This window comes from Olea europaea, chromosome 6 (genome assembly GCF_002742605.1).
Source record: "Olea europaea var. sylvestris chromosome 6, O_europaea_v1, whole genome shotgun sequence".
In the NCBI taxonomy this organism is placed as follows: Eukaryota; Viridiplantae; Streptophyta; class Magnoliopsida; order Lamiales; family Oleaceae; genus Olea; species Olea europaea.
The window spans coordinates 26,688,946-26,703,642 of NC_036242.1; the positions used below are offsets into that span (position 1 = coordinate 26,688,946).

General features: G+C 32.8%; 1 protein-coding gene across 1 annotated transcript in view; it reads left to right on the plus strand.

Moving 5' to 3' along the window:
• Window positions 1-12,749: 12,749 nt before the first annotated feature.
• LOC111395331 overlaps window positions 12,750-14,697 on the plus strand; it is a 2,582-nt gene continuing 634 nt past the window's right edge. Inside the window, exons 1-5 of the mRNA XM_023021314.1 lie at window positions 12,750-13,098; window positions 13,193-13,285; window positions 13,382-13,491; window positions 13,558-13,782; window positions 13,825-13,998. Coding sequence (XP_022877082.1) covers window positions 12,750-13,098; window positions 13,193-13,285; window positions 13,382-13,491; window positions 13,558-13,782; window positions 13,825-13,998 — 951 coding nt within the window. The remainder of the gene's footprint in view (window positions 13,099-13,192; window positions 13,286-13,381; window positions 13,492-13,557; window positions 13,783-13,824; window positions 13,999-14,697) is intronic.

A 14,697-nucleotide genomic window follows, 5' to 3' on the forward strand; every position in this document is an offset into this window, starting at 1 on the left:
ATTTAATGATAATACAACTCCCCCATTTAGTTTTTCATTAAAAAAGAAAGTTATAAAAAGAGGAATGTCACTTTCCATTACACCCCTCATCGAATCCAAATTTACTCTTAATTTCTCTCAAAAAATTATATTTCATATCAAGTTAAGTTTAAGAGAATAATAAGGGTGAGAATAAGAAAGACTTTCTTCACATTTTGTTCTTTTATATCCAAGAAAATTCAAAATAAATAGAGGTGCAAGTGTTTATTTCTTTTTCAAATTATGATTTTTCGATAAATGTTTGAATGAAATGGTACCTCTGGGTACGGTGTTTCAACACTACAACAGTTTGAATGATCATTCTCCGGACTCTACTTGTTTTAATAATGCTACAGAAATTGGATTTTTTGGGGATTAAAATTAGATTTTTAGCAGATTTTGATAGAAGTCAATGAAATGTGTAGTTGTAAAGTTGTGGGACCCATAATATATGTGGTCAAAATCAATCGCTGACTTTAATTGAAATTAAAATTTATATTTTAATCGGTACCAAAATGGGACATAAAATTATCAAATGTATTTACTTAGCTAACCAATTTATGATTACCACTCACTTCTTATTAACACATTTCATAAGACTCACTATCATTTCTATTATTATCTCTCTTCACAAACCATTTATAAATTTGCCATATGCACAAGTGATTTCATTATCAGATAAACTAGATTCATTTGATCTCCCTCAATTATCCTACTTCTTGGCAGCAGCTAGAAAGAAAACTCCATAACTAGTAAGGACCCGACTGAAAGGGAAAATTCTGCACATAACAAAATAGAGTAGACGTTAACAAGATTGTGGACGAAAACTTTTTATGAATGGTGGGGGTATAAGCCCAATTGATGAAGATTTTCGATCACGGGGGAAACCTCAAAAGAGAAGGCGGTAGCTTCTTTCGGGTTGTTGAACTTGAAGCAGCATCATAAAATTGTTTGTAGAGGAAGATGAAGAACAAAAGAAAGCAAACAAAAGCAACTATCCATTGTGAATTGAGCATGATTTTCTTTTATGTATTACGAGATCATCTTCATATGTTGGATGAAGTTATATATTGACGGGTTCTTAAGGAAGGGAACATCATAGTGATTTTCTTTACAAAACGTCAAATTTTTTTATCTTCATGCCACAAAAAGATTAGGTTGTTTGACTTGAGTTTCTCCATTTAATTGAAACTTTTTATCCACCGAGAGGCAGCTGTTTATAATTTTTTTTTTAATCATTCAAATTACTCTTTATGAATACGTTTCTTGAGATTCACTTATTCGATACTCGTTTTTATCCTTTTATAACTTAAATCAATTATAAATAATGCCTGCTCGTTTTGATATACAATAAATATCGGGTGATGATATTAAACAGTTTCAGTTTATATTTCATAAGCTTCGACCGATGAGTGAAATAATTATCAATCAATCAATTTATATGCTCGACTTGAAAGGGAAAATTCATAATCCATGTGTTTTATTTACACCAATTCAAAAATCAGGTAGATAGTTTGAAAATTCAAAATTCAAGTATATGTTTCATTCATTAAATACATTTATTAAACAAATATAATAAAGTCACACTTATACGATTAATTGTCACAGATTTATTTATTGATCACAATTTATTTTGTAGGTCACATATTATTTCAAAGATACAAATCAAAAATTTTATAGGTCACAATTTATTTCATTGGTGACAGATCAAAAAAATTATAAATCACATTTTATTTATGGGTCACATATGTTCGAATTTATTGATCATAGATTCCAAATAGTTAGTCATATACACCAAACACCCCTGCTACCAGTCCTAATCCAGCGCCACCGTAACCACCACACCATCGCCTACACCGCATCACCACCTCACAACCATTACTTGCACAACACCATCACAACCACTGCCAACAACAACAAAAAAAAAAGACACAAACATACCACCACCATCACCACCACCGTCCCCTACCACCGGCCAAATTTAATAAAACCCCAAACTGCCAAATCCACCACCACAAAATGGTCACCAAAAAAAAAAAAAAGCCACATTACCACAACCTTATCACCACCAAACACCCTAGCACTCCCCCAAAATAGATCAGAAAAAATCCCAACAATCATCTCAAAGCCATTGAAGCAACCCTTTACACGGGCAATCAACACAAACTACCAACTTGCACCACCATAGCTACCAACAAGCCTTCACAATAAATTTAATCGAAAAATCACCAACAAGACCACCACACACCTTATCTTCTCCGCCTCGATCTGCAGCGTCAACCACTTCTCTATTGTCGGAGCTTTATGTCGACGCTAAGTCTTCAGACTAACGACGGAGAAAAAAGAGAAGGGAGCTTAGAGAGTGAAGAGACCAACACCAACCTGCTTTGACCTTACACCACCACCACACCTTCTCTTCTTCGCCTTGATCTGTAGAGCCATCACTTGTCCATCGTCGGAGCTTCAAGTCGGCGTTGACGACGTCAAAGAGCATGGAGAAGGGAAGGACAGAGTGAAGAGACCAACACCAATTGGCCTCCACCTTACACCACCACCACATTCTCTTCTCCGGTCCGATCTGCAGTGTCGTTGCTTGTCCATCGCCGTATGTCGAAACCTTATTAGATCACTTTAAATGGGCTCAATCGAATTCGATAGTCTTTAATTTAATACACGATAATTTACACATATAAGCCCACGCGAGCATTTGAAATTCCTTGCAATCTCCCACTAGGCTATATGTGTTACTTTACAATTGTACATTAAATATAACCTTATGAGTACTCGGAATTTTGCTATCATTACTGAATGCATCGCCAAAAAACCCGATCCATCAATCATACTAACTAGGATCAAAGCGTCTTTCGTTACTTTCATCGTAACTAAACCTATCAATGGTCACGTATATCAATATACTGAATGACATTGATCAAGCATGAATGTGTAGCATGAAAATTACATGTGATGTGATATGTAACATACCTATTTTCAACTGGTCCACTTTAATACCTTAGTGAGATCATTTTAAACAAGTTCAGAAATAATAAACCAAATAAACCTTATAATCGAAATAACTTTAACCTTAAACCGTATCCAAAATGATAGTATATGTGTCTAACACAAAAATACAAACTCCCACTGAAACTAAATATTCTCAAGAGATATTACACCCATATGAACAGTGTGCTCATGAAAGATCTTGGGTATCAATTCCTTAGTGAGTGGATCCGTAATCATGAAGTTTGTCCCGATATGCTCTATTGACACCTATCCACTCTGAACTCTTTCTTTAACAGCCAGGAACTTGATCTCTATATGTTTCAACTTCTTCAAGCTCCTGATGTTATTGAAATATAACACTACTGATTTATTGTCACAAAATAACTTAAGTGGTCTTTCTATACTGTCCACAATGTGCAGCCCAGTAACAAAATTTCGCAGCCATATTCCACAATTTGATGCCTCACAGTAGTGGATCTCCTACTATTTTGGCATTCCACGAAATCGGAATCAGAATAACTGATGATCTCCAACTGATCCGATCTCCTGTGTGTGAGCATATAGACTTTTGTTCTCTGTAAATACCGTATGACCCATTTGGCTGCTTCCCAATGATCCATTCTCGAGTCACTTATATATTTCCCTAACATCCCAATAATGTACGCTATATCTAGACGCATACAAATCTGAACATACATCAGACTCCCCATAGCCAAAAAATAAGGAATCTTCTGCATTTCTTTAATTTCCAAGTAATTTTTATGGCGCTGACTTAAACTGAACTTGTCTCTTTTAGCCACAGGGTTGTCACCTAGTTTACAATCTTGCATGCTATATCTTTTAATTACCTTTTGGACATAACTCTTTTGTGATAATCCAAGAATACCCCGAGAACGATCTCGACCTATCTGAATCCCCAATATAAAAGAAGCGTCACCAGATCTTTCATCTCAAAAATTTTTGCTAGAAATCTCTTGGTTTTGTGCAATAAGCCTATATCGTTGGTAGCAAGCAATATGTCATTGACATATAAAATCAAAAAAATATACTTATTACACTAAAGTTGTGGTATATACAATCATCGATCAAATTCATCTCAAAACTAAATGAGATGATCACTTGATAAAACTTATAATACTATTGACGAGACGCCCGTATGACTCCATAGATGGATTTTTTTTTAATTTACAAACCATTTGCTTTACATCATCCGATACAAAGTTTTCTGGTTGTACCATATAAACTGTTTCATCAATGTCATCGTTAAGAAACGTTGTCTAAACATCCATTTGATGTAACTCAAGATCGAAATGCGCTATCAGTGCCATTATAGTCCTGAAAGAATCTTTCAAAGAAACCGAGAGAAATTCTCTTTATAATCAATGTCTTATTTCTGTGTAAAGCCCTTTGCAACAAGATGAGTTTTATACCTCTCTACATCACCCTTCGAATCCCTCTTGGTCTTAAATATCCATTTTCAACCAATGGATTTCGTACATTCAGGCAATGGAATGAGGTCCCATACGTCATTGTCTTTCATGAACTTTATCTCTTCATTCATGGCATCGAGCTACTTTTGAGAGTTAGAACTTTCCATGGCTTGACGGAACTTGATCGGATCATCTTTCACCATTCAAATGTCAACTTCATGTTCTTGGAGAAATATGATGTAATCATCTAAAATCGCACTTCTCCTCTATCTAGTGGATCTTCTTAATGGCATGGGTTCTTGAGACTGTAGAGCTTGTTCTTCTGGAATAATTTGTTAACCTTGAGAGGGAAATACGACATTGTCTTGATCCGAAGTTGCTTCTTGAACAATGTTAGGGATAGAAACCTGATCATTGTCAATAGCAATTGGAGGAATTTCAACAGTTCCTCTTCAAAGACAAAGCCTGTAACTTTTTCTCTTCCCACAAACTCAACATTCTCAAAGAATCGAGTATTTTTTGTCTCGAAAATTACCTTAGTTATGGGATCATAAAACTTGTAACCCCCTGGATCTTTCAAAATATCCAAAAAAGTAGCAACCGATGGTCTTTACGTCCAGTTTCTTTTCATTTGGCTTATAGAGCCTTGCCTAAGCTGGACACCCCTAAATATGTATATACTTCAAACTAGGCTTTTTGCCCGTCCAAAGCTCATAAGGGGTTTTATTAGTGGCCTTAGTTGGAACTCTATTGAGTATATACGCTGTGATTTTTAATGCTCACCCGAGAGAGATTCTAGTAAAGTAGAATGACTAATCATACTCCTCACCATGTCCTTAAGCGTTCTATTTTGTCTCTCAGTAACACCATTCATAGTGGATGAACTCAGCATAGTATACTGTGAGACGATATCGCGTTCCTCTAAAAATTTAGCAAATCGTCATATCTGCCATAGTATTCACCCCCACGGTCAGATCTGATGTTTTTAATCCTTTTGTCGAATTGGTTCTCAACTTCGATTTTATAGTTTTTGAACACATCCAGTGACTGTGATTTGTCATAAATGACATATATATAGCCATATCTTGAAAAGTCGTCTATGAACGTTATAAAATATTGTTGATCATTCCAAGAACCCGTAAGGAATGGTCCACAAATATCTATATATATAAGTTCTAAGACGTCTAAAGTCCTATTGGCTTGAAATCTCTCTTTATTGGTTTGTTTTCCCTTTATACAATTGACACACAAAACATAATTTGTGAAGTCAAGACGGTCGAGAATCCCGTCAAACACAAGTCTCTCAATTCTCCTTTTGGAGATGTGACATAATCTTTTGTGCCACAACGAGGCAGAATTCTCTTCGGTTAATTTTGCTTTACACCTTTAGTACTTACATGCAAGAGTTCATTAAAAAAAGCAATTCCATCAATTAAATAAATATTATCGTAACATGATAAAGAACCGGAACCAACCAATTTTAAATCATGAAACAAACTAAAATTTTCATTCCTAAATGAATAAGAATGATCGAATTTGTTCAAAGTAGAAGTAGAAATCAAATTTCGTCTAAAAGACGGTACAATAAATATTTCATCAGATCCAAATAAAATTTAGTCTTTAACAATAATCTAAATTTTTCTATTGCCTCTACTTTCACCATCTTGTCATCAACATAGATGTATCTTTCACCATCACTTGATTTTGGCAACTCAGGCAACCTTGCATAGACATACTAATGTGAGTTGTTGCATCAGAATCTATCTACCATGTGTGTCTAGATACCGAAGTTAAATTAACCTCATAAAAAATCAAATGAAGAAAAATACCTTTCTTCACACACCATGCGTGATAATTGGTACAACTCTTTTTCTTATAACTTGCAACTTCACAGAAGAAACAACCACCCTTAGTTTGTTCCTTATGCTATTTTTTGTGTTGCTATACTCACAGCTTCCTTATCAGTTTTCCCTTTCGCTTTATACCTCATTGAAGTAAGGTTTACCAAAAGTGTACTAGTTTCACCATTTTCATTCTTGACAAATCTCTTTTCAAGATCCTAAAGGAAAACCTTATCCATTTACTTCATTAGACATAGTGTTCTGAAATGGTTCTGGAATAGCATGTTTCATGACTATTAAGTTTATGCGATTTGATTGTTCCCAGAGGTACTCTCATTTATAAGTTTAGTAGGTTAATCGACCCATAAAGTAAGGTCTAGGTCCATAGCTCTGAGAACGATCAATATATTCTCTTGTCATACCTTGAAGTTCGTGCTATTAAGGATTGAAATTGAGTTGATGCCAGTAGAGATATTAGCAGCAGAATTTGAAACTTAATTGGAGAACAAATTATTACGAATAGCTCACATAAATATCCTTAATATGCAAATAATAGTATTATCAAATAATGGTAGAGCCCATCACAAGATACCTAGCACAACATCAATATCTAGTCTTTGGATAGAAATATTGACTTGTAAGTGGTACTCTTAGTGTAGTGATCAAACACTGACAATACATACATGTAAATCAATAAATTTTTCGTTGGACCTATTTATTGATTACATATTAAACCAAATAATCATCACATGTTTACCACCCCAAGTTCATGTGAAATTCGATCAAATATTGACCTTCCTTTGGACCGATCAATATTCACATGAATAACACACACACACACACACACACACTTTTTAATATTTTAAGTTAATCAATTTCCACAAGAGAGGTTGCTTTGATAATATGTTGTTTCAATTAACTAACTTTCGAATATTATATCTCTTAAAAGAGTTCTTAATACCAAAATTTGAGAAAGAGAATAACCAATTTTACATATTTGATTTAGTTTTAAACTTTAAGAGCCCTATGGTTAATAATTCAAGACTTTAGGGGTGCAAAATTAATTAATTCAAAAATTTAGGGGCCAAAATTATAAAATTTAAAACTTTAGGAGCCGAAAATTGACCAATTCAAAACTTTAGGGATCAAATTTTAAAAATTTGAAACTTTGGGGTCAATTTGAATTAATTATAAACTTTAAGGACTTTAATTATAAAATTCAGAATTTTAATGGCCCAAATTAAATAGTTTTCAAACTTTAGTGACAGAATTATTAAACACATAACCTTGAAGCTCCAACTTTGATGGATTTTGAAATGTTAGGGACTAAACTTTTAAAAATAAAAACCTAACCCTAATTGTAAGTAGGGGCCTCAAGTCATCCAATTTGCACATGAGGCCCCCATGACCCAAATCACCCAAAAAACCCTAAAGAGAAAAAAAAATAAAATTCCATTCTCTTTTCATTGGTGGCGCGGCTACGCCTCCTTGAGTAGTAGCGCTGGCTGCCTTGCACTGCTACGTGCCAGCAATGCCGATGGCAGCCGGAACAAGGAACCTTCCCCCCTTTTTCTTTTATATATATATAGATCATCAAGAAATTCGAGAATTATAGTGGAATTACACCTGAATCAGATATGGTTAATGTAATACTTGAATCCTGCGATTTAGTCTTTCAAATCTACACGTAGTCTCCTTTTCTTTCTGTGATGGGATGCAGAAGAGAATGAACAATACAATACTTTCTCTACGTGTGATTCGGGGACCACAACCATTTTTATATACTAATGCCCTTTGACCTAATTCGGTCCATCATAGAATTAGGAATCTGGGCTTGTTCTCTACACATATAGAACCCGTACCTTAATTGGATGAACAATACAATACTTTCTCTACGTGTGATTCGGGGACCACAACCATTTTTATATACTAATGCCCTTTGACCTAATTCGGTCCATCATAGAATTAGGAATCTGGGCTTGTTCTCTACACATATAGAACCCGTACCTTAATTGGATGAACAATACAATACTTTCTCTACGTGTGATTCGGGGACCACAACCATTTATATATACTGATGCCCTTTGACCTAATTCGGTCTATCATAGAATTAGGAATCGGGGCCTAGTCTATACACATATAGAACCCATACTTTAATTGGATGCATAACGACCTAAAATTGAAGCCTTATTAGATCACTTCAAATGGACTCAACCGAATTCGCTAGCCTTTAATTTAATACATGATGATTTACACATATAAGCCCACACGATCGTTTAAAATTCCTTATAGAAACTAAGCCCGAAATCCATCAATTGAAGATCAATTTCGCGATAATTCCAAAACATGCTTATATACATTATGTTTAGCAAAGTTTGTAATAGTTATATACGGGTCAACTTTATTTTTATCCATATATTTTATCTAACTTCTATTAAAAAGGTGGATGGCATGCAATTGTAGATACAATAGTAAAGAAATCACATTTTACTGTTCACACTATTTTTTCCCTCTTTTTTTTTTCTAATTCTTTGCTTCTATTCATACTTGTGACCATGTTAACCGTACTCCCACGACCATCCTTATTTTCCTTTTTATTGATATCTTCATTTCTAATTTTTTTTTTTTTAGTTTTGGAAAATTCTGTTTTTGCTGGACCACATTCCAGATGTTCTCACTTCATCTTCAAAGGTTTCTACGTTGATTCTTTCTTCTTCTATTTTTATTTTATTTATCTTATTTTTTCTATTTTTTTTGCATTTTAGCTTGCTATCGGCATGGGAAGACAACGACGTTGGATACTTACATCTACAGAGGTTGATTTTCTTCAATGCATATTTGATGGAGGAAATAAAAGTCCAAATAATGCAGAAACTATACATATACATTATCCTGTTATTTCTGAAAAAAATGTTGGTGATTAGTTTAAAAATAGGCGAGCTTGTGAAAGAAAGAGAAAGCAAACATTCGTTGAGAATCCTCAACTGAAAAATCTAATGCATGAAGTGCAACCTCATTCTACAGTTCATTATGATCGAAGTTTAAGGACCTTCAGTTTAACAGGTTGATATTTAGTAGTGTTTATGCTTTTTTTGGTACTTGCATTTGTTTTTATCAGATTTTGTCCCAAAAAAAAAATCAAGTGGCATGGAGAGATGGCACAAGAGTTTAGAACTATCTACACACTTTGGAGAAATTAGCTTACTAATTTTTTTCTTAGCAATTTGAAGAAGCTAAATTTGTAGTTATTTTTTTATATAATAATTATGTTTAGTTTATCTTTATTTTTTAGTTTTTCAATCTTTGTTGCGTTTTAATTTGTTTATTGGCTGTTTTTTTTAGGAAAAAATCCGAAAACTCCGTACTGTGCAGAGAGTGTGCGGAAAGTGCGGAGGGAAGAGTAGTCTTTCCGCACAGTTCGGAGAGATGAATTGATCTCTGCGAACTGTTCGGAGATTTTTTTTGATATAGCGGTCTTTTTTTATGTAATATAGTTTATTTATATGAAATGCTTTTTTCGTTACAATTTTCTTTTTTTTTCATATTTTTTTCTTTGATGATGCTAATCAACATTTTGAATAAAGGGAATAAGTGTGAATGTTTAATATACATAAAAAATTGGTAAAGAAAATACTTATGTTTTGCCATCTTCTAAAATTTGTGCTCATTCTTCTACTACAGAATTCTATAAATAAAGCAGAGGCTTTTGTTGTTGTGATGGAAAGGTTTTTAGTATGATTTATTTACTTCTACATTTTTTTTTAAAAAAAGTTGTTCGTATTTGTGTTTCTATAGTTTTTAGTTTATCATCTTGTTGGCTTGTATTTGTTGTATTTGTTTATCAGCTGTGTTTTTTTACAGAAAAAACTCTGAAAACTTCTCCGCACTTCTCACAGTTCACAGAGATCAATTGTTCTCTGCGAACTCTTCGGAGATTTTTTTATAGCTCTTATTTGGTCATTTTTTATATATAATTATGTTTAGTTTATTTATATTGAATGCTTTTTTCCTGACAATTTCCTTTTTTTTTCAAATTTTTTTCTTTTTTCTTTTTTCTTGTAGGTGATGCTAATCAACGTTTTGAATTAAGAGAATCAAGGAACGTGAGCATGAGTGTTGAATATGCAGAAAAAATTGGTAAAGCAAGTATTCCTCATCAACATTATGTGTTGCCATCTTATAAAATTTGTGGTCATTGTGGTGCTACAAAATTCTATAGAGAAAGCAAAGGCTTTTGTTGTTGTGATGGAAATGTCAAATTACAGTTACATGATATACATCCTGAAATGTATGATTTATTTGTTTCCACATCTGAAAAGGTTGTAGCTTTTAAAAATGTTGTTCGTAGTTACAACAATTGTTTTGCATTTATTTCGTTTGGTGTTAAGTATGATAAAGAATTGTGTAAAAATAATAAAGGTATATATACTTTCAGAGTTCAAGGACAAGTATACCATTTCATAAACTCACTTGTGCCAAAGAATGAGAATTCAACGTATTTACAGTTATACTTCTATGATACTGAAAATGAAATTTGTAATAGACTGAATACTTCTGACAAATTTTATGAGTTTACTTTAAGAAAGTTGATAGATGTTCTAAACAAAAATCCCTATTCAAAATTTTTCCGATCATTAAGTGGAGTTAGTAATTTAGAATCATGTTGTATTTTACTGAAGTCTAATCATGTGTTGATCAAAGAATATATAACTTACCAACATCAGAACAAGTGACTGTAGTTTAGGTTGACGATGACCCATCTACAAATACTAGAGGTCGGGATTTATTAATTTATGGATATTCAGGTAATGCATATAAAGTTTAATACTATTATGATTGTTATGATCCTCTCCAATATCCACTACTTTACCCGTATGGAGAACCTGGATGACCTGAAGGTATTGAAAAGCTGAATGTAAGTGTTTCACAAGCTTCAGTTTGTCAGAATTTAATAGAAGTTAATCATTCCACTGTGCGGATCAATTATTGGAAGCAGAAGGCTATGGTAAACGATTTTAGTAATTTCTATTTTTTAAACTAATTTATTTATGTTATTAATTGCATTTAGTAAATGAAGTTTTTGTTGATATATTCTTTTCTTTCTTGCAGTTTTGAAGGCAAAGAAAAAACAAATGACTGTATCATGTCGAGAATAATGTTATTACAAGCTTCAAATCAGGTGTGTAAATAATTATTTTCTTTTACATGCTAGCAAACTTTTACAGCAATATGTTGTGGATATGTATGTGAAAATTGAAACAGCAAAATTAGACTACTTTCGTAATAACCAAAAGGTTATAAGAGCTGAACTATATCAGGGAATTGTAGATAGTATATAAAATGGTGAGAATAGAGGTTATAAAATTGGTAGATCATTGGTGTTGCCTTCTGATTTTGTTGGGGATCCTAGGAACATGACTAAAAAATATTTGGATGCAATGTTTTTAGTTCAGAGATATGGTAAACCTGATGTGTTTTTGACAATGACATGTAATTCAAATTGGCTTGAAATAAAATGTGAATTGAAATACAATGATGAAATACAGAATAGGCCAGATTTGTTAGTGCGAATATTTCGTGCCAAGTTTGAGAAACTGAAGACAGATTTGATTAAGGGAAAGTTGTTGGGTCCTATTGCTGCATATGTTTATGTGATTGAATTTCAGAAAAGAGGATTACCTCACGCTCATTTTCTCCTTATATTTAAACAAAAATCTAAGATCCAAAACTCTGTACAAGTCGATGAAATTGTGTCATCAAAAAATACCGGACAAAAAAAATACCCTTACCTGCATGCTACTGTTGTAAAACATATGATGCATGATCCTTGTGGGAATTTAAATCCTAAGAATATTTGTATAGATAAGAATTTTTTGTGTAAAAATAAATATCCGAGAGATTACATTGAAAATACTTTTTTGGGTAATGATTCCTACCACTTTACAAGCGTCGCAATGATGGTGTAAGTGTTAAAGTAAGAATGTGTATGTTGGATAATAGATTGGTTGTACTGTATAATCCTTACATTTTAGCTAAATATGATTGTCACATTAATGTGGAGGTATGTTCTTCAATTAAAGCTGTTAAATATCTATACAAGTATGTATATAAAGGACATTACCGCATTCATTTTAGTTTAAATAAAGAAACAAACGAACAATTCGTTGATGAGATTTCAAAATACCAAACAGTTAGATGGATATCTCCACCTGAAGCTATGTAGAGGATATTTAGTTTTGATTTATTCAATATATCTCCTACAGCAATCTCTTTACAGTTACCTACTAAAGATGCTCAAACGGTTACATACAAGGAGACAGATAATTTATCGAATGTTATAAATAAGGATTCTGTTCACCGAGCAATGTTAACAGAATTTTTTAGAATGAATATTTGAAATGAAAAGACAAAAACTCTACTGTATAAAAAATTTCCAACCTATTTCGTATGGGATACACCCATGCGAATTTGGAGTCCCAGAAAAAGCAAAAATGTTATTGGTAGAATAGTCAGTCCTAATCCATGTGAAGGTGAGAGGTATTTTTTAAGAGTTTTGCTAAATCATATTAGAGGGCCAAAATCTTTTAAAGATTTAAAAAAGTCAATGGTATTGTTTTATCTACTTATTGTGGATCAACACATTCCCATGGTCTTCTTAGTGGAAATAGCTATTCTGAAACGTGTTTATCTGAGGCAATTGCTTACCAAATGCCCATATCACTGTGGCGACTATTTGTCTTGCCCTACAAATCCAAGGAATTTATGGGATAAATTTAAGAATTTCATAATAGAAGATTATTTACATATAGGTTTCACACAACAAAGTGCTGTGATGAAAGCTTTACACTATAAATTCTTTTTTAGAAGGTGCTGGTAAGAATATAATTGATTTTTGCTTGGTAGATTTTAATTTAACTATGAATGATGATGATACCTTTGAAACCATGACTGCTGAAGAAACAACCAATATTAATTTTCAGTCATACATACATTATAGTAAGAGTTTAAATAAAGAGTAACAAAATGCCTATGATATTATTTTGGATTGTGTTTTAAATGATAAGAATGGAATGTTTTTTATTGATGGCCCAGGAGATGCTGAAAAAACATATTTGTACAAGACATTACTTTTTGGTGTACGATCTCAAAATCTTATCGCACTAACAACGTCATCATTAGGTGTAGCTGCATCTTTATTACCAGTTGGTAGAACATGACATTCAAGATTCAAAATTTCGCTTAAAGTAAGTTGTGATATGCGTTGTTAGGTGGGTAAACAGTCTGCGCTTGGTAAACTTTTAGCATTGGCTTGGCTAATAATCTGGGATGAAACACCATTGGTTCATAAATATGCTTTTGAGGCTTTAAATAAAATGTCAAGAGACATTACTGAATGTCAATTACCATTTGGTGGAAAAGTCATTGTGTGTGGAGGAAATTTTCGACAAGTTTTACCGGTAGTACAAAGAGGATCAAAATACGATATAATGAAGGCAAGTTTAGTTTTTTCGCATTTATGGCGTTCTTTTACACAGTTAGCATTAATCGAAAATATGATAGCTAAATTAGATCCTTCATTCTCTGAATATTTGCTGAAGATTGGAAATGGAATAGAGAGAACACATTCATGCCAAAAGATTACACTTCCTGAAGATATTACCATCAATTTTGAAGATGAATTTAAATCATTGAAGGAATTAATTGACATTGTGTTTTCCAATTTCCAGACATATGGAGACAACCTACATATTATAATGAATAGAATTATTTTAACCCCAAAAAATAAATATGTAGATTTAATAAACAATATGTTACTTAAAGAAATTTCGGGAGAGAAAGTTATATATTTTAGTTTTGATGAAGTGATTAATAAAAGTGAATGATTTATTGATGAAGATTTTTTGAATAGTCTAGCTCCAAACGGTATACCTCCACATGAACTCATATTGGAAAATAAAATTGTCCAGTTATGTTGCTCAGAAATATTAATCCTGCAGAAGGTTTATGCAATAAGACTAGACTTATTTGTCGTGACTTTAAGCAGAATGTTATCTTAGCTTAAATTGGGACAGGAGAATATCGTGGAAAGCAAGTATTTTTACCTAGAATTCCATTCATTCCTCTTGAAGGCGATAAACAGTCTATATCATTTAAAAGAACTCAATTTCCAATTCGTCCATGTTTTGCAATGACCATTAACAAATCTCAAGGTCAAACTATAGATTTTGCTAGTTTATATCTTCCAGAACCTGTATTTTCTCATGGCCAATTGTATGTTGCATTGTCCCAAACTAGAACAAGAGAAAATATAAAAGTTTTGATCAAACATTTTGTCAAAAACAAATCACATACTTGTTGTACCAAAAATATTGTCTATCATAAAATCTTGAATTTAGTTCACGGTAAAT